At 44.9% G+C, this 26,918-nt stretch overlaps 1 protein-coding gene across 2 annotated transcripts in view; it reads left to right on the forward strand.

Moving 5' to 3' along the window:
* Positions 1–26,918, forward strand: part of Ttll8 (tubulin tyrosine ligase like 8) — a 66,182-nt gene that overhangs the window by 2,342 nt on the left and 36,922 nt on the right. For both annotated transcript variants that reach the window (XM_021184001.3, XM_021183999.2), the window contains exons 3-8: positions 16,266–16,357; positions 18,767–18,890; positions 19,856–19,926; positions 21,089–21,217; positions 21,497–21,611; positions 22,291–22,419. In XM_021184001.3, coding sequence (XP_021039660.1) covers positions 16,266–16,357; positions 18,767–18,890; positions 19,856–19,926; positions 21,089–21,217; positions 21,497–21,611; positions 22,291–22,419 — 660 coding nt within the window. The remainder of the gene's footprint in view (positions 1–16,265; positions 16,358–18,766; positions 18,891–19,855; positions 19,927–21,088; positions 21,218–21,496; positions 21,612–22,290; positions 22,420–26,918) is intronic.

Genomic DNA, 26,918 nt, shown 5'->3' on the forward strand with positions numbered 1-26,918 from the left:
ACACGAAGGAATACATCACAATGCACAGCATGCGAATTTCTGGTGTTAAGGAGGCCCACTTACTGATCTTTTCATATATAAGGAGCCCTTCTATCTTAAAGATTCTACCCACTTCCTTGCAGAAAGTGACACCTTTTGCTTTGTTTTGCTTTGCTTTGAGAGGTTTCAGTGACTCTTGCTGCCTGTTTCTTTGGAGTCAAAGAGGTGTTAGGTCTGGGGGGTGGGGGGCAGGGCCTATTTATTCGGCTGTCCTGTTCTTTCTGCTCATTCTTCTTCCATGTCAGTTTTCATTACAATTTTCATTTCATTTCATCTATATTTTAATTATAAAATTCAAAACTCAGAAGTTGTCCTTCAAGGTTGCCTAGATTTTCTTGGACTTTTGCACTTCTGTGTTAAATTTAGGACCTGATTAACAGATTCATACACATACACACAAACACATACATACATACATACATACATACATACACACAAACATATATACATACACACATATATTCTACCAAGGTTGTCATTATTTGTGCTGAATTTATGGGTCAGTTAACATCTTAACATTAAATCTTTGGAAGAAAGGAACATTTAACTCTCCAGTGCTTCTCTGCAGTGGTTCCTAGTTTTCGTTGTGCAAGTGTACAGTAGTCTTTTACTAGATTTACTCCTATACACTTGATGGTTTTAGCTGCTGCTATAGGTGGCTATTTTTATTTTGTTTTCCTCTGTTTGTGTGTGTGTGTGTGTGTGTGTTATACTCTTGATGTTTTTAACTGCTGCTATAGGTGGCTTTTTTATTTTGTTTTCCTCTGTGTGTGTGTGTGTGTGTGTGTGTGTGTGTGTATCTGCCTCTCCAGTGCTGGGATTAAATGTAACCAGTGCCTTTTTCACCCATGCCCAAATTCCTGAAATAACAACTCTGAGAACTTAATGCTTCATGAATAAATGCCAAAGCCAAAGCTTGTCCCCCAGCTGGCTTGTAATTTAACTAACCCATTTATTCTATTCTGAGAGTGCCACATGGCCGGTTACCTTGTCTCAGTTTTATGTGGCCAACCGTCTCCATCAGTGTTAGAGGTGAGCCTTTCCTATGCCCGACTCTATTCCCAAATCCTCTCTTCCTGCCGGGACATCCTACCTCCTATTTCATGCCAAAGCTTTTTATTGACAGGTGATGCTTCCACATAGTGCACACGAGATTCTCTCTCTAAATAAATGTAGGCACTACCAGGTGGATCTCTGTGAGTTTGAGACCAGCCTAGGCTACACAGAGAAACCTTGTCTGGAAATTTAAAAAAGTTTTTCAAGTGTGTATGGTATGCGTGTGTGTGTGTGTGTGTGTGTGTGTGTGTGTGTAGAAGGCAGAAGGCATCCTATCCCTCAGAGCTCAGATTACAGGCATTTGTGAGATGCCTTGTAACATGCGCACTAGAATATGAACTCTGGTCCTCCTGACTGAGCAGCAAACACTCTCAATCACTGAGCTCTCTCTCCAGCCTCTGCTTTTAAGTTGTTTAATATTAACAATTACCAGCTGTTATGGTATGTTTTTTCTGCATCTGTTAAGTTATGGTGTTAATTTATATATTAATATGATGGATTGTGCTGACAGCCTCCCAGACACTATCCAGCTCTGCATTGGGGGATAAACTCCATTTGGCAGTGTTTTGGTTTTGTTTTCATTTCTCCCTGTCAGTAGATTTAATTATGAATGTATCTGTTAGGGCTTGTGTCGTCGTTATGAGAGAGACGAGTGAGCACTATCCCTTCCTTGTAATGTCTTTGTCAGGTGTTGGTGTTAACAATTTATCTTCCTGGTTTATATAAAAAATTTCCCTTAAATATTTGGATAGACTAACTTACGGATGCCATCTACACCTTGAGTTTTCATTTGGGATAATATTCTAGTTATGGAATTAATGTCTTGAATGGAAATAGGCTGATCTGGGATTTATGTTTCTCTGATATTCGTTTCCATGTGTATATCAAAGGAAATCTCCATTTTGTATGTGCTGCCTCGTTGTTGGCATGTATATACTACTAATATAATAATGATATGAGTGTATTAATATCTTAACATTCACAGCCAGTAGCAATAGCTCCCTCTCATTCTCGATGTTGCTAATTTGTCTTAGGTGTTTCTTCTTAATTTGCCTAGGTCAAAGTTCACCTGTTTAAAACTTTCTTTTCCTTCTTCCTCTCCTTTCCTTTTGATTCTCCTCAGGATTGGGAGCCAACTCAGAGTCGAATGTGCTTGGCAGGTGCCTGCCCACTGAGCTGAAGCGCCGGCGCTGCTCCCAATGCTTCCTATACCAGATCTTGCTTGTGCTAGTTTTATCTAGAATACTCTCTCTCTCTCTCTCTCATTTGAAAGATTTATTCATTTATTTTATGTGAGTACACTGTTGCTCTCTTCAGACACACCAGGAGGGGGCATCAGATTTCATTACAGATGATCGTGAGCCACCATATAGTTGCTGGGATTTGAACTACTGACCTCTGGTAGAGCAGTCATGCTCTTTACCGCTAAGCCATCTCTCCAGCCCTAGAATACTTTTCACTTCACCGAATTTTGCTCCTAACTTATCCTTTCCTTTCCTCCAACCTCCTTGAGTGGATCGTTTTCTTTCTTCCCTCTTGGGCTGACTTGAAGATAACTTTTAATATGCTTTCTTTGGTGAAATCTGTATTTAACAGCCTACGGATTTCCCTCGGGTCACTACTTGACCTGCACTGTAATGCTTTGATACTTTTTTTTAATTATGATTTCATTTATATTATTTTCAAATGAACATTTAATTTGTCCTAATGTGCCACGAGTTCTGGAGCACTTAGGAAAATTCTACTTGTTTTTATATACTCCTGGTTTGGTTTCAGTCATTGGCAGGAAATTCAACCTCTGTGTTTTATCATTACTGTGACAAAATCTCTAACTAGTCAACTTAAAGGAGGAATTATTGATTTTGGCTCAAGGTTTAAGAGGACTCAGTCCATCCTGGGTGACAGTGTCAGGAGGCAGAGAAAGGGAGATCAGAAAGGAAGCCAGGCCTTAGACACACAGCCCTAAGAGAGACACTGCGAGTGACCAGACACCCAGCAGCATGTGTGACAAATGTAGGCATCTCTCGATCTACATTGCCGTAAGCTTTGCTGGGTGTGGTGGGGCTTGGAGGTTGGGTCTTGGGTTTCTCTGTGTTTAGGAGTGTGGCCGTTCATCATGTCATCCAAACTGCTGTCTTGTGCTGCTCCTTTGTTTAATCCTTCATTTCCCAAAAGAAGCAGATTCAAATGCCCCAGTACAGCTATGGCTTCGCTTCTGTCGGCTTGTATTTCTATCCGAAGCGCTACTATGAGGTGGACATACATTTAGAACGGTAATATTGTCCTAACAATTTATCTTTACTAAGCTTATTGATAATCTCATAAATATACAGAATGCTTTCTGATTACTCTCTCCTCCTCCTTTATCCCCTATCAATTCTCCGCCCCCTATATGTCCCTTTCCCAGATTCATGTCTCTTGATGTATTCTGCATTCCACTAAGTTCAGCCAGATTGGCTGAGTCACTCACTGGAGTCCGGTGGGCTCACCAGTGCATAGACAACTGAGGGAAAGAACCCCCCATCTCTCAGAATGTACCCTCAGCCAATAGTTCATCTGCGAGGTGTGGGGCCACCAGACCCTGTCCCTGACTGTTCACAGACCCACTCTGGCAACCCAATCTGGTGTGAGTTTGTGATTGTTGTCTTGCCCGGAGATGGCAAGAAATCCTTTTCCACAGTGTTCCCCGAGCCTTGGGACAGGTGTAAGTGTCATTTGCTGACTGAGCCATCAACTGTCACCTAACAGCACTTTGAGCACAAGTCTACCTTCGCCACTATTCACCGACAAGAGCGGCTCTTCTGGTTAAAGTCGAGAGTAACATTGTCTAGTGTATTTGTGTTTTTGCCTGTGTGTGTATATATGAGCACCAAATGCGTTGCAGTGCCTACAGAGGCCAGAGGGCACCGGGCCCTCTAGAACTGCAGTTACAATTGGCTGTAAGCAGTCATCTATCCACTATGCCTATTTTGTTTTGTTTTGTTTTTTGGTTTATTGAGACAGGGTTTCTGTGTAGCCCTGGCTGTCCTGGAACTCACTCTGTAGACCAGGCTGGCCTCGAACTCAGAAATCTGCCTGCCTCTGCCTCCCGAGTGCTGGGATTAAAGGCATGTGCCACCACTGCCTGGCCCACTATGCCTATTTTTAGTGTTATAAAAATGTTTCCCTTTTGTCTTTAGTATGCAAATTATAAATTATACACACACATGTATATATGGACATTTTTATATGACCAAATATTTTTTCTACTTTCACAAAATTTACAATAATTCCTTAATAAAAACCTAATCCTACAATATGCTTGTATCACCCTGGCTTCCCTCAAAATAACTTTACAGCTGGTTTGTTCATATCTGAATCTGCTTGACTACACACACTGTTCTTCTCTTTTAATGGTCTTTCCTCTTCTATGGCCCATCTTCCTATCTGGGCTTTCAAAGTGTGGACTCTCTACCCAGGACATCCTTGATCAGTGGGGAGCCTCATGTTGAACTTGGTTCCGTTCTGCCTTCTTGTGGTAGTTCTGTTCCTCTTACCCTCAGCTGGGCCCTGGATCTGAAGGGGACAGTTGTTGCCTCAACTGGGCTTTGCTGGGTGCTTTGAGTGTGTACAGGCTCACTGTATACATTACATCTCAACCAGTTTCCCCGCCCTCCCTTCCTCTAGTCCTCTCCCCCAGATCAGGTCCTCCTGTTTCCCTACAAAAGAAAAACAAACAAACATCGGTTCTCTCAGGGATATTCCCCAAACACAGTCTACCAAGATGCAAGAAGACTGGGCACAGACCTTCATAGCAAGGCTGGACAAGGCAACCCAGTAGGAGGAATAGGGTCCCAAGTGTAGAAAGAGTCAGAGACGCCCCCACACTCCCATTGTTGGGAGTTCCACAAGCTATACAACCATAAGTCAAATGCACGGGACCTAGGTCAGACCCATTGCGTGGGACCTACGTCTGTTTATTGCTTCAGTCTCTGTCAGCCCCTATGAGCCCTGCATAGTTGATCCTGTGGGCTGTGTTCTTGCCGTGTCCTGGACCCCTCTGGCTCCTACAACCTTTTCTTCCTATCTCCTACAGGTTTCCCCTGGCTCCAAGTAGTGTTTGACTCTGAGTCTCTGCATCTCTCGCCCACTCTCTGTTGTCATCCTTGGTGGTCATTCCATAGTTCTAATATCTCCAATATACTGGGTCTCCACTGAAACTAAAGCTGTGCCTCACCAGCAGCCTCTCCTGGCCTTTCTTCAGGGTGATTTCAATCTTGTCACACAGTGCCCCATCTCAGCTGTTCTCCATGACCCTTCATGACTTCAGCACTAGTACCATGTGAGAAACTCCTGCGCGTTACCAAGCTCAACTGCCAGCTTGAGCTGCGACCTTGGAGTAATCCTGAGGAAAATCTTCCCAGATTTTACCTCGACAGTGTTGGTCTTATTAGTCGTAGATGTTTTTAAGCCCCCAGCCAACCCTCATCCACTGTTCCAGTAAAGCAAAGTTCTCACTAAAGTGGTGCTCGGTCTCCTGTTAATCATAGCAGAGTCTTCAGCTCCAGATTGCCAGAAATCAAATTATTTTCTCTATCTTTTTAATTGATTGATTGATTAATTATATATCCCAACCACAGTTTCCCCTTCCCCCTCTCCTCCCAGTCCTTTCTCCCCACCCCCACCCTACTCCTCCTCCATTTCTCTTCAGAAAAGGGGAGGCCTCCAATGTATATCAACTAGCCCTGGCACATCAAGTTGCAGTGAGATCAAGCATACCTTCTGTTGAGGCTAGACGGGGCAGCCCAGTAGAGGGACAGACAACAGAGGCAGAAACATCCTCTGCTCCCTCTGTTAAGAGACCTACATAAAGACCAAGCCGCACAACTGTAACATCTGTGCAGAGAGGGCCTAGGTCAGTCCCACGCCTGCTCCCTGGTTGACGGTTCAGTCTCTGTGAGCCCCTATGGACCCAGGTTAGTTGATTCTTTGGGTTTTCTTATGGTGTCCTTGACCCCTCCGGCTCTAACAAGCCTTCCTCCACATCTTCCACAGGATTCCCCAGGCTCCGCTTAATGTTTGGTTGTGGGTCCCTCAGTGATTGAGTGAAGCCTCTCTGAATGCCTTTATGCTAGGCTCCTGGGTACACGTCTAGCAGAATATCGTTAGCCGTGTACAAGGGTGGGTTCCCTCTCATGGCATGCGTCTCAAACTGGACTTGGCCACTCCCACAACTTCTGCACCTTTACTCCGGCATGTCTTTGTAGGCAGAACAAATTTTAGGTTGAAGGTTTTGTGGCTGGGTTGGTGTCCCAGTCCCTCCAATGAAATCCTTGCCTGGTTACAGGAGTTTGGCCCATTCAGGATCCTTATCCCCATTGCTAGGAGTCTTAGATAAGGGTCACCCTCACAGATTCATGGGAGTTCCCATTGTCCTAAGTTTCTAGCTCATCTCAGAGATGCCTCCCCTAATTCCAGTTGTCTCTCTCAGTTCTCTGTCTCTGTCTCTCTCTCTCTCTGTGTCTCTCACTGTCTTCCCCCTATCTTATTTCTCCTGTTTCCATCAGTATCCCCTCCCTCATCCTGTCATTTCCCCCCCCCATTTCCTCCCCACTTGATTCCTCCTGTTTCCATCCCCACACTCTCTTCCTACCCATGCCCACTCCCATCCCCCACCATGTCTTTTCTATTTTTCCTTCTCAGTGAGATTCATCCACCCCGCCTTGAGTGCTCCTTGTTACTTAGTTTCTTCGGGTCTGTGACTTGTAGCAGGGTTCTCCTTTACTTTACAGCTAATATCCACTTATAAGTGAGTGCATACCATGTTTGTCTTTCTGGGGCCCGGGTTACCTTTCTCAGGATGATCTTTTCTAGTTCCATCCATTTGCCTGTAAATTTCATGATATAGTACTCCCTTGTGTGGATGTAGCACATTTTCTTTATCCATGCTTTGGCTGAGGGCATCTCGGTTGTTTCCAGTTTCTGGCTGTTACAAATAAAGCTGCCATGAACAAGGTTTCCTTGGGGGGGGGGCGTGGAGCTTCTTTTGAATAGATGCCCAAGAATGGTATCGCTGGGTCTGGAGGTAGATCAATTCCCAATTTTCTGAGAAACTGATATTGATTTCCAAAGTGGCCGGACAAGTTTGCAATCCCACCAGCAGTGGAGGAGTGTTCCCATTGCTGCATATCCTCACCAGCATGAGCTGTCGCTTGAGGTTTTGATCTTAGCCATCCTGACTGGTGTAAGGTGACATCTCAGAGTCAATTCGATTTGCATTTCCCTGGTGGCTTACGATGTTGAGCATTTCTTTAAGTACTTCTTGGTCATTAGAGATTCCTCAATTCTCTGTTTAGATCTAGACCCCATTTTTAAATTAAATTATTTGGATTGTTGTGATATATATATATATATATGAATATGATATTGGATATCAGCCCCCTATTAGATGTGGGGGTTTGTGAAGATCTTTTCCCAATCTGTAGGCTGGCGTATTTGTCCTTTAGATGGTGTCCTTTGCCTTACAAAAGCTTTTCAGTTTCATGAGGTCCTACTTATTGTTGATCTTAGTGCCTGTGTGATTGGTATTCTATTCAGGAAGTTATCTCCTGTGTCAATGTGTTCAAGGCTATTCCCCACTTTCTCTTCTATCAGGTTTAGTGTATGTAATTTTATGCTGAGGTCTTTGATCCACAGCTGATAAACACCTTCAGTGAAGTAGCTGGATAGATACAAAGTCAACTAAAAAAAAATCAGTAGCCCCCTATATACTATAATAAACAGACTGGGAAAAAAATCAGGGAAACAACACCTTTCACAATAGCCACAAATAATATCAAATATCTAGTTGTAACTCTAAACAAACAAGTAAACCACCTGTATGACAAGAACTTCAGGTCTTTGAAGAAAGGGAATTGAAGAAGACATCAGAAAAAGGAAAGACCTCCCATGCTCATGGAGCAATAGGATTAACATAATAAAAATGGCCCTCTTACTAAAAGCAATATACAGATTCAATGCAGTTCCCACCAAAATTCCAACACAATTCTTTCCAAATCTTGAAAGAACAACACTAAACTTCATATGGAAAAACAATAAACCCAGGGTAGATAAAACAATCCTGAACAATAAAAAAAATCTTCTGGAGGTGACGCCATCCATGATCTCAAGCTGTACTACAGAGCAATAGTAATAAAACCCGATGGGACTGGTATAAAATCAAATAGATTGATCTGTGGAATTGAATCGAAGATCCAGAAGTGAATTCACATACCCACGGACACTTGATTTTTGACAAAGAAGTCCAAATTACACAATGTAAAAAAAGGAAACATCTTTAACAAATGGTGATGGTCTATCTGGATGTCTGCATGTGAATGCAAATAGATTCTTTTCTATCATCCTGCAACAAAACTCAAGAAACCAGATTCTTGATTTTAAATACTTTTAGCTAGCTGACTTAGGCATGGTAGCACTTGCTTTAATTTCACCACTTGCAAGACAGAGGCAGACAAATCTCTGTAAGTTTAAGAGTAGCCTGGTCTACATGGTGAGTTCCAAAACAGCCAGGGCTAGGTAGAGCGATCTTATCTCAAAAAAATTAAAAATGTCACATGAACATCTCTGATAGACTTTGCTTCCCTCTGAAACTTCACAAGCCAAACCTGTGTTGTTTGCACTTAGATTTCTCTTTCAAATTGCCAATAGATCAATAAACCCTGAACACTCTCACCCAACATTCCACAATCCTCCACCTCCAAAAGCTACACCGTCAGGTCCAATAGTAACATCCCTACATTCCTGGTACCAATTTCCGCCTTAGTTTGTTTTCTATCACTATTATAAAATACTTGACTAAAAGTAACTTGAAATGTAACCTTAGTGGTTACAGTCCATTGACCAGGAACGCCAAGGTAAGAACAGCAAGGTAACAACCTAGAGTCAGGAGCTGAAGCAAGAGACCATGGAGGGATCCTGCTTACTGGCTTGCTTTCCATGGCTTGCTCAGCCTGCTTTTCTTACACAGCCCAAGACCTCCTAACCACATTTGGCACCACAGAATGGGATGAGCCCTCCTACCTCAAACATCAACCTGAAAAATGCCTCTAACATGGAGAGAGGGCTTGGCAATTAAGAGTAACAACCATTTTAAACTCCAGTGTTGGGGGAAATCAGCGCCATCTTCTGGCCTCTCTTGGCACTGCACATACACACTGTGTTGTGTATAGACATACATGCAAGCAAAACCCTCAGACACGTATCTTTTTAAAGCAACTAGAAAATACTCCCACAGACTTGTCTACAGGCCAATCTGACAGAGTTGAGGTTCCTTCTCCCCAAGTGACTCTAGTTTGTGTCAAGTTGACAGAAACTAACAGGCCTGTGTGGGTATCATCTCCACACTGCCTCTGTGCCTTGTTGCTGGATCCTGGTAGTCTTTTAAAGAAGTCATTAGTTTTACTAGTGTGTCCGTAGATTCTTTGGGGATTTCTGTGTGTGCATATGTGCATTGTGAGTATGTGTGTGCACGTGTGTGTATGCACGTGCATAGAGTATGCACATTAAGGTCAGAGGTCAGTGTTGTGTGACTTTTGCATCATTCACCGCCCTCTTTCCCTGGGATTGGGAGAAAGATGAGCATGAATGTTTCTCATTCCCTTTTTTATCTCTGCAGCCAGAACTCTTGGTGCATCCAGACATCACCCATTGGCTAGACTGGCAATTAGCTAACAAGCAAGTTCCAGACCTGCCTGTTTCCATCCCTCCCAGTCAGGATTACAGATATGCATGACCAAACCGTGCTTTTTACATCAATAATGGGGATCTTAATCGCAGTCCTCGTGCTGGGTGGCAGGCGCTTTGCCAACTGAGCCATCTCCTCAATCTGCGTTCGGGTCTTTAAATGTCCCCAAGATATCTGAAATCACTGGTAGTCAGCTTCTCCTGACTCCATTCCTCCAGTGAGTGACTTTGTCCTTTCTGGCAGGGAAAAGGGTTGACAATTGGAAACCAGTGGTTAGTATTGGTTGTCATCTTGACGTGATCTGAAGTCACCTAAGAGGCAAGTCTTCAGGCACAATTGAGGGGAATACTTAGCTTGGGTTAGCCTCTGCACATTCTTGCAAGGGAGTGTCAGTTTACCTCAGGTTATCTGGTAATATATATAGATATAAAGATATATATATATATATATATATTTCCTTTAAAAAAAGATGAGAAGGAAGAGAGAGAAGGAGGAGGAGAAAGGGAAGGAAGGAAGGAAGGAAGGAAGGAAGGAAGGGAGGGAGGGAGGGAGGGAGGGAGGGAGGGAGGGAGGAAGGAAGGAAGGAAGGAAGGAAGGAAGGAAGGAAGGAAGGAAGGAAGGAAGGAAGAAACACGGGAAGAGAGGGCGGCGTCATTCCCTAAGCTTGGATCCTGAACTATATGGTAAAATGAGACAGCTGGATGAATGCCAGCATTTGCCACTCTCTGCTTGCCGTCACATGCAATGTGCTCAGCTCACCATGATGCTCTGTACCCTGGAAGTGAGAGCCAAAATGAACACTTCCTCCATCCCTTAAGTTCTTTTTGTTGGGGGTATTTCACCATAGCAACAGGAAAAGTAACCATAAAAAAAAAGAAACCAAAACACCAGGATTGGAGCCAGGTTCTGTGTTTGCTACAGAGCCAAGATATTTAAGCCTGAATGGAAATTTATTTATAGTAATGATTTCTCTTTAAAGTTTTAAAATTGTGTGTGTGTGTGAGTTTGTGCACATGAATGCAGTTGGCAGAGGCTAGAAGAGGGCGTTGGAACTGGAGTTACAGGCAGTTGTGAGTCACAGGATAATGCATACTGAAACTGAACACTAAGAGTAGCAAGCGTTCTTAACCTTGGCAGAACCTCTCCAAGCCCCTGGTAACAGTGTGTCCATATCTACACAGAACTAGCCATTGGGATTTCATTAATGGCCCACTGTGTCTACTAAGCCTGAGAGAAAGGGAATTTTCCTTAGTGATGTTTCTGTTTTGTTTGTGTATCACCATCCCTTTATCTGTGGTGTGGCTTCTCTTTCTTCTCTTCATGTGCTTCATGGCAACATTGACTTTCAAGCCCAGCCACAGGTGGCCCCTGAGGTGGTAACTGCTTCTTTACATGAGACCTGGGTTTGCTCAGCTTTAGGCTTGAGCTTATCATTCATGGTCTCATTTTCTTGCAGGATCCAGGCGCCACAGACATGGCAGGTCACGGGCATGCCTCTCCTTCTAGCAAGTGTTGAGGATGAAGGGTGAACAGCATCTTCCTCAGTGCACCAGGCTTGGGGTGTCCTAATGTGAGAGTTTCAAACTCAGATTTGCCCTCTGCGTTAGCATAGTCCTTCCGCCTTCTCTTTGTATTTTTCAAGGCATTTGGTGGTTTTGTCTAAATTTCCAAGTTTACTAACGTGAAGTGCATAGTTACCTCAGTACTGAAACACAGCCCTCACCCCAGAGGGACAAGAGAGAGTTTATTCTGGAGCCAAATGTGAGTGACCATAGACAGCGATATAGATTTAGATGAACTCAAATTCCATGTCCAACTGTGGACCACAGCTACATGAAATATGGCTTGTTACAAAACACACTCTTACGAGTGTGAACCTCAACTTATGTTGAGGTGTTTGCAAAAATACATTGGTTGGGCCACAGGTGACAGCAAACCAGGAAAACTGCCACAGGTTTCAAATGACACCTGATGATGTTTGTAGATTTAGATTAACGGGGGCTAGTGGTCCATGAAGAACACATTTTAGAGCCTTGATAATCTCAAAGATGTAAAGTCAGACCAACGTGGGCTAACAAATGGCATTCATAGGACTAAAATAGCCCAAGATATTTACACTCCGGTCTGCAACTTTTTAACTCTCCATATTTAGTAATTTGGCCTGTAGAATATTTAATATAGGTTCAGTATCTCTCTTCTCTCTGCTTTCCAGAAATTTTAACTCACATTTCTTAGTTTTTAAGTATCCAAGGAGTTCTCTTGTCTTGTTATTTTTTATGCCTTTCATCTTTTTTTAAAAAAATGTCTTTTATATTTTATTTTTAATTTTATCTTTGGGTCTGTATGTGTTTATGAATGCAGGTCCCAGCAGAGGCCAGAGACACTAACATATCTGGCAATCATGAGCCGCCTGACGTGGATACTGAGAACCGAACTTATCAGTATGTGCTCTTAACCACTGAGCTATCTCTCCACCCACTTCATCTTTTTAATCAGTAAATATCATGAATGAGTTATTAATTTTACCAGTCTTAAGCTTTTGGTTTGGTCAGTCTGATTTACTGTATTGAAAATGTTTCATGGGCTGGGGAGATGGCTCAGTAGTTAAGAGCACTGGCTGTTCTTCCAAAGGACCTGGGGTTCAACTCCCAGCACCTACATGGTAGCTTACAACTGTCTATAATTCCAGTTCCAGGGGATCTGACATTCTCATATAGACAGACATGCAAGCAGAACACCAATGCACATTAAAAATAATTAAATAATTTTTTAAAGAAGAAAATATTTCATTAATGTCTGTCTCCTCTTCTCTAATAGTTTCTTTGAGTTTACATTTACCATGTTCTTTCCAGCTTGCTGAGATATATGCTTAAATCATTGGTTTTTGTTTGTTTGTTTGTTTGTTTGTTTGTTTGTTTGGATTTGGTTTCTTAAGACAATGTCTCATATATCTCACCTGTCCTGGAATTTCTGTAGCCAAGGATGCATATCAAGTCCGTATTTTCCAGCCATTCCAACTCCCAAGTGTTGGGGCTACAGGCATGTGACATCACATTCAGCTTTAAATCAATGTTTTTTGCCTTTATTATTTTCTCTTTTTTGTTTTTTGTTTGTTGCTTTTCAAGACAGAGTTTCTCTGTATAGCCCTGGCTGTCCTGAAACTCACTTTGTAGACCAGGCAGGCCTCAAACTCAGAGATCCACCTGCCTCTGCCTCCTGAGTGCTGAGATTAAAGGTGTGCACCACCACACTCAGCTCAGCCTGTATGATTTTCTGATTGGTGCATTTATGTTTGGAAATTTCTTTAGAGTCAGCTTTAACTCTATCACACCAGATTTGAAATGTGGTGTTTTTCGTTGTCTTCAGGTAAAAAGATAAAGATAGTTACATCTTGATTTTTTTTTTCCTGACCCACAGATCATTTAGTACACATATTCAGGAGTTTTCTGTTATTTTTATATTGATTTCTGACGTAACTGCTCTGTGTTCAGGACAGTTTTTATGGCTCTCAAACCCTTTGAAACTGGCCTAGAGTTTCTTTACGATCAACTTTAATGACTCTTCTAGGATAATAATAACTCCACTGAACAAAGAGTGAGGTTCTGCTGGTCACGGCTGTTCAAGTGACATGTTTGTTCATCCATCCATTACTGAAAGCTGAGCGCTAACTTTGTGACTGCAGACTTAATGATTTCTCCTTGGTTGATAATCTCTGTTCCGTGCATATTGAGGCATTATTATTTGAGCATCTTTACTGACTTGCTTTTCTTGCACAATTTCCTATGCACCCCTATACCTTCCTATGCACCCCTAAACCTTCTTATGCAACCCCTACACCTTCCTATGCACCCCTACACCTTCCTATTCACCCTTACACCTTCCTATGCAACCCCTACACCTTCTTATGCACCCCTACACCTTCCTATGCAACCCCTACACCTTCTTGTGCAACCCCTACACCTTCCCTATGCACCCCTACACCTTCTTATGCACCCCTACACCTTCCTTGCATTCCTATACCTTCCTATGCACATCTACACCTTCCTATGCAACCCCTACACCTTCTTATGCACCCCTACACCTTCCTATGCAACCCCTACACCTTCTTGTGCAACCCCTACACCTTCCCTATGCACCCCTACACCTTCTTATGCACCCCTACACCTTCCTTGCATTCCTATACCTTCCTATGCACATCTACACCTTCCTATGCACCCCTATACCTTCCTATGCACCCCTACACCTTTCTTGCATTCCTATACCTTCCTATGCACCCGTAACCTTCCTATGTACCCCTAAAACTTTCCTATGCACCCTACAGCTTCTATGCACCCCACACCTTCCTATGCACCCCACACCTTTCTATGCACCCCTGTCTCCTTTTTCAGTCCCCATTTTTGTAGAGGGCTTTTGCCAGTTCTGGCCTGGGGTTAACTAAATGAAATCCTTCACTCTACACCTTTCAGGTCCAAGCAGTGTATTTGTAAATATTGTTCTCAGTCTATGGTTTGCCTTTTCATTTTCTTATAATTTGTGTGCATGCTATGTACATTTGTATATGCATCTCTCTCCATATATATATATATATATATGTGTGTGTGTACATATGCATATATATGTATGTGTATACGTATACGTATATGTATATGTAGAAAAAGACCAGAGGTCAACCTGGGGTATCATTCCTCAAAAGCCATCCACCTTGTTTTGAGAGTGAGTCTCTCCCTGGGACGTGGGCCCACTGATAGGCTGGCCAGGCTGGCCAACAAGCCCCACGTACCCTCTGTCTCCACCTTCCCAGCACTGGAATTACACAGTCAGCATGCATAGTTTTATCCGCCAGTGTTGATGATAGGACTCATGCTCTCCTGCTTGCAAGGGAAGCGCGTTGTCTTAGTTAGGGTTGTATTGCTGTGAAGAGACACAGTGACCAGAACAACTCTTTTTTTAAAAATTTATTCACTTTATGTATATGAGCACACTATAGCTGTACAGATGGTTGGGAGCCATCATGTAGTTGCTGGGAATTGAACTCAGGGCCTCTGCTTGCTCTGGTTTGCTCGCTCCGGCCCCACTTGCTCGGGTCCAACCAGAGCATCTCTTACAAAGGAAACTGTCAATCTGGCCTGGCTTATAGTTCAGAGGTTTAATTCATTGTCATCATGGCGGGAAGCATAGCTGCACACAGGCAGACATGGTACTGGAGAGGTAGCTGAGAGTTCTACATCTGGGGTGGCAGACAACAGAAAGAGGATAGCACTATGCACTATGCCTGGCTTGAGCTTTTGAAATCCCAAAGCCCACCACCAGTGATACACTTCTTCCAACAAGGCCACACCTACTCCAACAAGGCCACACCTACTCTAGCAAGGACACACCTCCTAATAGTGCCACTCCCTGTGAGCCTATTGGAGCCATTTTTATTCAAACCACCACACCCTTTGCCAATTATACCACAGCCCCAGTTCCAGAGCATTTTAATCTCAGCAGTTACAAATGCACCAGTTCTGACTTTGTGTGTGTGCGTGTGCGTGTGCCTGTGCGTGTGTGTGTGTGTGTGTGTGTGTGTATGTGTGCGTGCCATCTAAGAATGTTCCTCTAGGCGAGGTTGTGATGATTTCTGTTAGAAGCTTTATGTGGCTTTCACACACTTCGGAATAAATTCTGAGCCTCTAGTCACACAGCAGGTAGGGTCTAGAGTGGATTCAGGGTGAGGGGAGCCAGCAGAGGGCAGGGTTCGATTGATGCTTCCTGAAGCTCCCTGGGTGTCCTGACAGGCCCAGGAGCATTGTGGGTCAGGGTAGTCTGCGTGAAGACTCCACATTTAGGGCTTGGAGAGAGAAGGGGAAGCTGTGGGTATGAGGAGCAAAATGCTGGTCAGCCAAAGGCTCATGCTTTGTGCTTTGTGAAGGGAAGACTCAGTGTACACTGCAGGCATGGCCTGTGGGGACCCAACAGATGGCGGGGGGGGGGGAGGCCTGGGACAGTACAGTGTTTAGTGTGTGCCTATGGGAACCATTGGCATCAGAAGGTTGCTGAGAGAGAAGCTGGTGTCAGGGAGAGCATCCAGAGTGGAGGAGCCATCAGGGGACTTCCTCCAGGCAGGAGAGAGGATAGCTACTGAATAAAAGCCAAGGCCTTGGGCAGAGATATCGAAGATCCGAAATTTCTCTCAGCACACATTAGAGACATAGAGAAAGGATCAAGACTACCCAGTGCAGGCCAGGCGTGGTGGCACATACCTTCAGTCCCAGCACCCAGGAGGCAGAAACAGGTAGATCTCTGTGAGTGGCCTGGGGGATTGGGGGAAGGTGCATCAAAGACAGCCGAGATACACAGGGAGTGGGCAGAGGCAGGTGGCCTCCACGTGCGTCCGCTGTCAGGCTGGAGTGACTGTTCTGAGCCATGTGCCCTTTCCTTTGCCTTGATGTCTGTTTCTCTTTTGCAGAGTTAAAACAAGGAATTCCCCAAGATTTGTCTTCTTCCCCCAAATTAGACAGATACAAAATAGCAAGACAGTTAACAGAAAAAGCCATCAAGGTAAATGTGTTTCGGACTTATGGGGGGGGGGAGTGCCTTTAAAAAAAAAAAAAGGGAACTTGATTTGGAATTTCATTTGGGTATTGGCCTGACTGGATGACTTCCACCCCTATGGAGATGGTACCAGTATCCCTTCTGAATTTGTCTGAATCTCCCCTGTAGCCCCAGCAGCCAGCTCCTCCTGGTGCCCTGTGAACGTATATAGCCACGTGGTGGGCGTACAGATGACTTTCCCACCCTAACAGCAGTTTGGGGGGACTCTCTGGCTCACAGATCTCCTGTGGGTACCAGAGCTTAGTTCCAGGCATCTTCTAAGTAGTCTCCTGGATAGGATCAGATCTTCCAGTGGGACAAGGTTATGTATCTCTGTTACCTGGCAACACAAAATTTATCTATAGAAAACTTCACTGCAGTGTCTCTGTCTGGGATCTCTGTGCTGGGACCTGGGCTCAGCTTGTCTCTCTATTCGTGTCTGTGTGATGCACTCCGGGCTCAGCCTGTCTGTGTCTCTGTGATAGAGTCTGGGACTCTGGTAGTGGCTTGGTTTGCTGACCAAGATCTCACTGATGTCTGGCTTACGCTCACTTCCTAAGCATCTCTTCTTCCATCTGTTTGGGAGTCAGATGAATCCATCCTCTGTGGGATACTCTGAGCTTCAAGCCTCTGTTAGGAATAACCTGATGAGTTTAGGCCCCTCAGGAGATTGACTGTATCCATCAGAGCCCACTGACTTAGGGCCTCTGTGACATCTGCAAAGTCCTGTCACCATTTTGGGGTGATGCTAGTGAATTCCATATGTCCTGTCATCTTGCTCTTTTGAGTCCAGGGACAGTGTCCTGCATGGTGACCCATCAGGGTCTGTACGTCTGCTGCAGGACACCAGTGGCTCGGAGCCGCCACTCCTGCCTGACCCCAGCTTATCCTGCCCGTCCCTGACCCTGCTAGTGACCTAGTACACGGGTCATGTCACTGCCTTCTGCACTGGCTTGGGGTACCCTCGTGAACGTCAGCTTTCTGTCTGTGACTACATAAAATACCCGAGGCTTTGCACTTTATTAAGAAAAGAAATTTACTCACCACCCAGTTTGAGGGGCTGAAAGCCAGAGCTTGAGCAGCTCTGCCTGTTTGGCTCTGTCACTGTCACCATGTGGCAGATGGCACCATCGTAGACACACACGTAGGAGGAAAAGAATATTTGACAGAGGAGATCAGAGGGAGATGGGGACTTGGCTCACTCTTTCATAACTGCTTACTGTGTGAGAGCTAGCTGCCACTTACCCTTCCTGGCATGTCTCCACTCCATGCTGGTGACCATACCTCAAGCACGAGACCATTGGGAACAAGCAATGATCACTGGCCATCCCTTCCCTGACCTTTTCCTGGGCTGAGAAGACTGAGGTAGTACAGTTTGGTTCTCCCACCAGCTGCCAACCTCCTGCTCAACTACACACAGCTAACCATCTCCAAGCGATGAGTCAGAATTCCAGCAGCTTCTGGGCTGGCCCTGCCCCTTCCTCTGTTACCCGTTAAGTTTTCTCTTTCTGCCATTCTGAACTCAGGCGCCCACAGCTTTTATAAACAGGAGGCACACTCTCTTGTCTTAGTGTTTCTTTTGTTGTGTTAAAGACACCATGACCAAAAACCTCTTGGAGAAGAGTTTATCTCATGCTACAGGCTTGTAGTCAAGGCAGGAGCCTGGAGGCAGATGATGAAGCAGAGGCTCACTCCTCATTGGCTTACTCCTGTGGTTTGCTCAGCCTGCTTTCTTACACAACCTCTGCCTAGGGGTGGTGATGCCCACAGTGGGCTCAGCCCTCCCACATCTATTGTCAATCAAGAAAATGCCCCCCCAGCACAGGCACAGACCAATGTGGTGGGGGCATTTTCTCGGTTGAGGTTCCTCTTCCCAAATCACTAGCTTGTGCTAAACTGACATAAAATTAGCCAGGACACTCACTTTTCTATAAAAGACAGCTGCACTGGGAGTCCTCAGTTTTTCCCTAGACCCTCAGGCATTGTGTAACTGTGTGTCCCACCTGTATCCCAAATCCAGAAATCCTGGAACTACAGAAATTCTGAGTCTGGGCTACAGCTGCTCAGGACGTGCTGATTTCTTGGCTGTGTTTTGGCCCCTTTGAGTGTGTGGATGAGTGTGTAAAAGTGATCACCTCTGTAATCCCGACCCAACGATGAATAAACACAGTGCAGCAACTGTGGGCATTATATGTCCGAGCCCCCACATGTGCACACACACACACACGCACACCCTTCTGCATGCTGAGGGCGGCGTTCCTGTGCTCTCTGGGCAGAGTGTGCCTTGCCGAGGTGCAGTCTGGTCCAGCCTACTTTGGAAGGTCACCTCGCTCCCCTTATTGCGGAGGGCCTCAGCTAAGACACCACTGTTTTCAGGAGAGGAAGATTTTCTCCATCTATGGACACTACCCCGTCATCCGGGCCACCTTGAGAAGAAAGGGCTGGGTGGAGAAGAAGTTCAATTTCTTCCCCAAAGCTCTCCAGAACGTTGGAAGTGAAGGTGAACGGCACATGGGTGGAATACCTTGTCCTGGGAAGGGTTTGTTTTTTGGGTTTTGTTTTAATTAATTTATTTATTTTTAATTAACCTATTTTTAAAATTTATTTACATTTGAAGTGTTATCCCTTTACCTGGTTTCCCCCTCCCGGAAACCCCCATCCCATCCCCCCTTCCCCTGCTTCTATGAGTGTGTTCCTCCACCCACCCACCCACCCACTCCCGCCTCCCTGCCTTCGAGTCCCCTACACTGGGGGATCTGTGGAGCCTTCACAGGACCAAGGACCTCTCCTCCTATTGATACATGACAAGGCCATCCATCCTCTGCTACACATGCAGCTGGAGCCATGTGTACTCCTTGGTTGATGGTTTAGTCCCTGGGAGCTCTGGGGGTGTCTGGTTGGTTGATATTGCTGTTCTTCCTATGGGGCTGCAAACCTATGAAGTTTTGGGTTTTTTTTTGTTTTGTTTTGTTTTATACATGGCCAATAAGTCAGCCATCCTAGGTGTGCTGACTCTATGTACCCACTGGCATCCGTCTTCATGTATCAGCCACACTCTTATATGGTACCAGTCACTTTTTGGTGTCCCCATGCCCACACCCCACCCTAGCCATTCTCCCTCCAGGTCCATCCCCCACCAAGGCCACTCCTCGGGTACCCATAGCTCAGACCAGTCCTCCCCAGACTCATGCCTCAAGCTTCTATGGCCTCCTACCTTGAGGGTCATCTGGTCTTCAACATCCCCTCAGTCCTGACCCAGCACAGCCTACCTAGGTGGGATGGTACACAGGATGCTGGAGGGAATGCCACGTGTGGCCTCCACAGCCACTGACCCAGAACAAACCTCGCTTGGAGCTTTTAGTAGACAAACGGCATCCCTCCATAGTGGAACGCCAGCCCTCCAGGAAGTCAGGTGAGATACCCGAGTATGGTAGCAGCAATATGTCTCTTGTGTTTTGTTTGCAGATAAAGGTGCTGAGACCAAAGAAAATCAAGAAATAGCCTTGGAGAGATTCGATGATATCCATGATGTGATGGTAGGCCGCGTGGCCTGGTATTGGGGTATACCATGGCTTTTTAAAAGTAAGGCAGAGCACACTGTTAACAGAAGTAAGACTCCTGTATGGAAACATGGTCCCTGGGGCATCTGACTTCCCTGCATCCTGCCCCTAGCTCCTGCATCCCACACTGACTAGCACAAGTAGAGGCCTGTGTGGCTGCAGACTGAGATGCTGAGAGGTGGGGTCAGGGGGTCCATGTATTACAGGATGGAGGCAGGGGGTGCTGGCCAGTGATCAGATGGGGTCTCCAGTAACACAGCAGTTGTACCCCAGTGACCCCTAGCCTGGCTCCTCTGAAGCTCTCCTGTATCTTCTATAAAGAAGACAAAAAGGTTAGTCACAGAGTGGAACTTTTTCCCAAACATGTAATTTAAAAGGTCAGGTATCCAGAATGTCTGTGTATATCATGCATCAATGTTTGTTTTTAAAACCAAATAAAGCCGGGCGTGGTGGTGCACGCCTTTAATCCCAGCACTTGGGAGGCAGAGGCAGGCGGATCTCTGAGTTCGAGGCCAGCCTGGTCTACAGAGTGAGTTCCAGGACAGCTGGGCTACACAGAGAAACCCTGTCTCGAAAAACCAAAAAAAAAAAAAAAAAAAAACCAAATAAAATGGACAGAATAAAATGACAGGTGGTCAGTCGGTAAACGCATTAGGTTTATGGAGTTAATTCGATTTTTGAAGGCAGCTGTGCACTTAATCTAATTTATTCTTCTGTGAGTGCCGGATCCTGGGCACTTCCCCTGCTCTACCGTGGAGAAAAGCTGCCTCCTAGGGGTTCTGGTAGAAAGTTCCCTCTGGACCACACTTCTGGATCTCAGAGCATCACAGTTACTTCCAGTCTGCAGAGAGCACATTTCTAAGTCTTGCATGGATGCCAGCCTGGGAGGAGTACAAATTTACCTCCAGCCCCCAACTGAGAAAAAGCAGCTGGCCTCTGGACAGCACACACCCTGTGTGGTTCGGATTGTCCTCCTACCGTGTGTGGCCCTCAGGAGCCATGTAACCTCAGCTGAGATGGAGCCTTCAGCCAGAATCAACACAGTCTGTGTCCCACCCCCAACCCTCAGCTATGTCCCAGCATGTCAAAGACACGGAGCCCTGGATGCTAGATGTTGATAGATGGCTCTTCTTGCCAGTCCAGGTTGGTAAAGAACGAGATACCATACCTCCTCTGGACTATCAAGAGGGATGTTGTGGACTACCACAGCCTGACCTGTGACCAGATGCTAAATCACTATGGGAAGACAGCATCATTCACGACCAAGGTGGATGAGAGGGCCTGGGCTTAGTCTGAGTGGGTGGGCCATCTACAGCTGGGAGAACCAGAGGGTCACATACAGGCTTCTCCTGGGGATACTCCCCCCCACCTTCTATCCCACATGCCCACCTACACCCCCATTCCTCCCTCTGTCTCTGGGTACTCTCAGTGCCATGGATGACCCCTTCCCAGGGAACATGGGCTGAGTCAAACATGGGTCCCCAGTGGGATTCACTATATGTGAGGCTGCCCCCCTGGGGGGTCTGATGCACTGCTCTCTCTGGAGATTGGACTCTGCCTGAACATGAGAAGTCTGCCTTGGTACGTCCAAGCCAACCCGAACACCTTCTTCCCACGGTGCTATGGCCTTTGCACTGAGACCGAGAAGCAGGAATTCTTGGGTGAGTGACCTATGGCCTTCTGAGGTTTACCGCATGTCCCTAGGGCCAGGACTACATCTCTGGTCCATTTGGTAAGGGCCAGCCTGGAAACGTCCATAGGCCATGTTGGCAGTTTGGTAAGAACCACCTGAGGCAGACAGAAGCTAGAGAGCTAAATATTCTGATCTTGGCTCTGAGGGGACACAGCACTGGCTCAGAGCAGTACCACCTACTTCTGATCTCTGGGTGAATACCCTTCTGCTCAGAGCCTAGGTTCACCTCGAGCCTAGGTTCACCTCGAGCCTAGATTGGCAAGATGCACAGCTGTGCTGCTCTACCTATGTGCTGAGTTCAAGCAAGATCCCTCAAGAGAGGAGAGCTACGTTCCAGATGGTCCACGGGGTCCAGAGAGACCCCTTAGATTTCTCAGAGGATCCTAGTAGTGTTGCAAGGGGGAGTACTGGGACTATCCCCCAGGTCTCTGAGGGGTTTGGGGGGGGCAGTGACGACAGAGAACAATGGAAAAGGCAGGAGGAGAGCAGTAGCTGGAAGGAGCAGCTGTTGGGACTGGGTGTGGACAGGTGCGTGAGCAACAAATGGGGACTCGCCTGGTGAGGGAGGCAGGGAGGCCCATGTGGCAGGCTCTGCCGCCTCTCTGCTCTGGGTGGGCAGTGGGAGCGAGGCCTTGGTGTCCCTGCAGATGACTTCCGGCGCACGGTGGCTGCCAGCATCCTCAAGTGGGTAGTCCATCACCAGAATTACTGCAGCAAAGTCAAGGGCAAGAGTAAGAAGGAGGAGGCCAAGAACAGTGACCCCAGCCCCAAGAAAGGTACACAGCTACGGGGCAGGACCTTGAAATCTGATGGGGTGTGGAGTCTCTGGTCAACCGGAAGGGTCTTTAGTTGGTGAGGTGTAGTGTCTATGGCTGATGGACAGGTTGGGCGCTGTGGCTTTGGTGGTCCAACAAGTATGGAGAAGGAGAGCGTGCGTCTTCTGATTTAGCTCTGATTCTCATGGCCTATCTTCTGTTTTGACAGTCAGTTAAGACCTTGGTCATTCTGTTTGCAGAACATATCCAGTACCAGGCACCATGATTTCATGATCACACTAAATCCTGCTCCCCAGGGGCAGTGTCTGGCCAGTGGTCATTGCTGTGACCCTCCACATGGCCCCTGGAAGGTCTGTGTGGTGTAGCAGCAGTATGTGTGATGTGGGCACCCAAGCAGTCTCCCAGATTTAAGGGTTTCTGTTGTTGATGCCGTTGTTGTCTGCTTTAATAAAATTTGTGGGTTTCTTCTTTTTCTTCTTCTTTTTCTTCTTCTTTTTCTTCTTCTTTTTCTTCTTCTTCTTCTTCTTCTTCTTCTTCTTCTTCTTCTTCTTCTTCTTCTTCTTCTTCTTCTTCTTCTTCTTCTTCTTCTTCTCCTCCTCCTCCTCCTCCTCCTCCTCCTCCTCCTTTTCCTTTAAAACAGTTTTAGGCTAATGGCAAAATTGAGCAGAAGGTACCTTGGTTTCTTATCCATCCTGGTCCTCATGCACCCCACTGTTAATGTCCCTACTCCAGAGGTCCATTTGTTAAAGCAGTTGGAAAGTAAACTTTGGCATGTTCAAATCTTTAAAGGATGTGTTTGAAAAGTAACTTGTGAATACGGCAGCTTCGAGATGCAAGTGGAGGCTTTTGTGGAGTGGATGTCAGTTGGCTGTGGCTGAACTTTCTGAGTGGTGACAGTCAAGGCATGTAACGAAGGGCCACTGGCTGCTTACGCCAGGCTGGGGTAATTCTTGCAACTCCTGGCCTTTTTTCTTGTCTCCATGACTCTTCCTTTTTCAGGATGTCTATGGCAGGGGACCTCACAGTCAGCAACCTGTTCACACCGACTTTGTTTACTTAGCAACAGACTGAAGTTTCTTCCATGTTTGCTGCTTTGTGGTTAGGGCTGAACAGTTCACCATGGTGTGTGCTGGTTTATCTATCCCTTCACCCACAGAAGGACTCTTCTCACAGATAAAACTGCTACAGACCTCTATGCACAAGTTTGCACAGCCATAAAATTTCAACTTCTTTGAGGAAATAGAGGAGTAAGATTGGATGCTACAGCAATAGCTCAAGCCTTCAGCATCCCTTTTCCAGGATGACTCACATGCAAATACCAAGTGCCCATAGCGGATTTTAACCATTGGCTAGGTCTGTAGTAGTGTTACACTGTTGTTAGGTCTGTAGCAGTGCTGTTGTTAGGTCTGTAGTAGTGCTGTTGTTAGGTCTGTAGTAGTGTTACACTGTTGTTAGGTCTGTAGTAGTGCTGTTGTTAGGTCTGTAGTAGTGTTACACTGTTGTTAGGTCTGTAGTAGTGCTGTTGTTAGGTCTGTAGTAGTGTTACACTGTTGTTAGGTCTGTAGTAGTGCTGTTGTTAGGTCTGTAGTAGTGTTACACTGTTGTTAGGTCTGTAGCAGTGCTGTTGTTAGGTCTGTAGTAGTGCTGTTGTTAGGTCTGTAGTAGTGTTACACTGTTGTTAGGTCTGTAGTAGTGTTACACTGTTGTTAGGTCTGTAGCAGTGCTGTTGTTAGGTCTGTAGTAGTGTTACACTGTTGTTAGGTCTGTAGTAGTGTTACACTGTTGTTAGGTCTGTAGTAGTGTTGTTGTTAGGTCTGTAGTAGTGCTGTTGTTAGGTCTGTAGTAGTGTTATACTGTTGTTAGGTCTGTAGTAGTGTTACACTGTTGTTAGGTCTGTAGTAGTGCTGTTGTTAGGACTGTAGCAGTGCTGTTGTTAGGTCTGTAGTAGTGCTGTTGTTAGGTCTGTAGTAGTGTTACACTGTTGTTAGTGTTAGGTCTGTAGTAGTGCTGTTATTAGGTCTGTAGTAATGCCATGCTGTTGTTTAATTTGTAGTTCACTGGTGACATATGACATCAAGCATCATTTCATATGTCATTTGCTAGTGGGACATCTCCTCTTGTGATAGGTCTGTTTTTTAAGTCAGGTTGCTCCATTTTCTTACTAAACTTCAGGAGCTCTTTGTATACTTTGGATAGTGTCCGTTTATCAGATGTGTGCAGATATTTCCAACCCCCCTTCCCCAGTCTTTGGATTGTCCTCCTCCCATTAAAAATGACTTTCACCCAGCACATACTTTTAATTTTATGAAGTCAATGTAGCGATTTCTTTCTAGATCAAACATTCAGTGTGGTATCTGAAGCAGACAACAGAAAGCTCAAGATTCTCTTGAGTCTTCATTTTTTTTTTAATCTAAGAGTTTTGTAGCTTTTCCTCTTCCATTTAAACCTAATATCCCTTTGGAATTATTTTTAAAGTTGAGATCTGTATGTAGATTTGGTTTGGTTTTCTCTTTTTCTTTTAAAGATTTGTTTTTCTTATTTTTTAAGTTTGTCTGTGTGTGCATGTGTGTGTGTGTGTGTGTGTGTGTGTGTGTGTGTGTGTACACATGGGTATAGTTGCCCACAGAGGCCAGAGGTGCTGCTATGATCTGGAGCTGGAGTTACACGCAGTAGTGAGTCTCCTGACACAGGTGCTGGAAGTCAAACTCTGCTGCTCTTGAAGAGCAGAATAGACCCTAAACCACCAACACCAAGCCAGTCTTCCAGCACCACCAAGCCAGCCTTCCAGAACCACCACGCCAGTCTTTCAGCACCATCCATCACTCCATCACTTGTTCCAGACTGATGCTGGGCACCATTAGTTGAGAAGAATTTTATTTTTTTAGAAGATATCTTTACCTCATCGTTTCTCTTGTTCCTTTGTCATATACAAGTTGATCAGGTCTGTGTGTGACTTCTTTGGGAAAAGGCCCTATTCTATTCCATATTCCATAATCTACATATTCTTAAGGCGATAGCGTACTGTTTTAATGACTGTAAGTCTTGAACCCTGAATTTTGTTCTTCTCCTTTGGTATATAATGCACAATTCTGGTCTTACACTGTAGCATTTGTTGACATTCTCAGCGTGTCTTTCTGCGGTGTTGGTTGCATTTAGACCATGTTGGCAGGAACGAACACTTTCACACTGGGTCTTTCTTGTTTGTTCACTTGGAATCATACTCTCTGTTCTTCAATATCATTTGTCAGAGTTTGAAGTTTTCTTCATATAGATCTAATGATTTTTTTTAGATTTATTTTTATTCAAGAATTATATTTCTAGCTGGACAGTGGTGATACAGGCCTTTAATCTCAGCCTTTGGGAGGAAGAAGCAGGAGGATTTCTGAGTTTGAGACCAGCCTGGTCTATAGAGTGGGTTCCAGGATATCCAGGCACACAGAGAAATCCTGTATCACACACACACACACACACACACACACACACACGGTTCTAATGTAAATAGAATTTTTTAAATTTCAAATTATAGTTGTTCCCTACTATGAAAGCAACACACCATACCAACTTATCTTTCCAGGACTCTATTGAATCTTTTATATTTTTCTAATAAAAATAATCCTATTATCTGCGACTAAAGACAACTTTGCTCCTTTCCAGTCTTGTCCAGCTGCATTTGTTAGTCTGTTTACTTGCTGAAAATCGGTGGTGAGGGAGGAATACCTCTCTCACCTCCAATACTAGTAATTTGTTTCTTCTCTTTCTTAACTTGGCTAGGGATTCGTTTATTATTTTGTTCTTTTCAAAAATCTAGATGTAGGGATCATTAGTTTTTTTCTATTGTTTCCTGTTTTTTCTTTCTACTCTAATTTTTATATTTTCTTCCACATGAGTTTAATTTTCTTCTCTTTTCCTTGATTTTCAGCTAATTTTTTTTTCAAAAAAAAAAAAAAGATTTATTTATTTTACCTAAGTACACTGTAGCTGTCTTCAGACACACCAGAAGAGGGCATCCAATCTCATTACAGATGGTTGTGAGCCACCATGTGGTTGCTGGGAATTGAACTCAGGACCTTCGGAAGAGCAGCCAGTGCTTTTAACTGCTGAGCCATCTCTCCAGCCCTGCTTTCCAGCTAATTTTATAAGCAGTCACTGATATAAAATTTCTAAGCATTCTCTGGTGCCGTCCCACAAACTTTATAAGTTGTGATTTCATTCTCACCTAATTGAAATTTTCTTTTGTTTTTTTCTTTGCCATGTGTATTGTTATTACTACTATTTTTGAGATAGACCCTCACTGTATAGCCCCGACTGTCCTGTATCTCACTATGTAAACCAGCTGCTTTTCTTGATTTCTACTTTTAAGCCTATTGTAGTTAGGGGGCATGTTATATTTTCTGTTCTTTTGAATATTTTGATGTGTTTTATGCCCAGACTGCAATCGCTGCTGAGGAACATGTTTAGTGGGTGCAGTGTCTTAGTCAGGGTTTTATGACTTTGATGAA

The sequence above is a fragment of the Mus caroli genome, unplaced genomic scaffold (assembly GCF_978045245.1).
Source record: "Mus caroli unplaced genomic scaffold, Mus_caroli_1 scaffold_16, whole genome shotgun sequence".
Classification (NCBI taxonomy): Eukaryota; Metazoa; Chordata; class Mammalia; order Rodentia; family Muridae; genus Mus; species Mus caroli.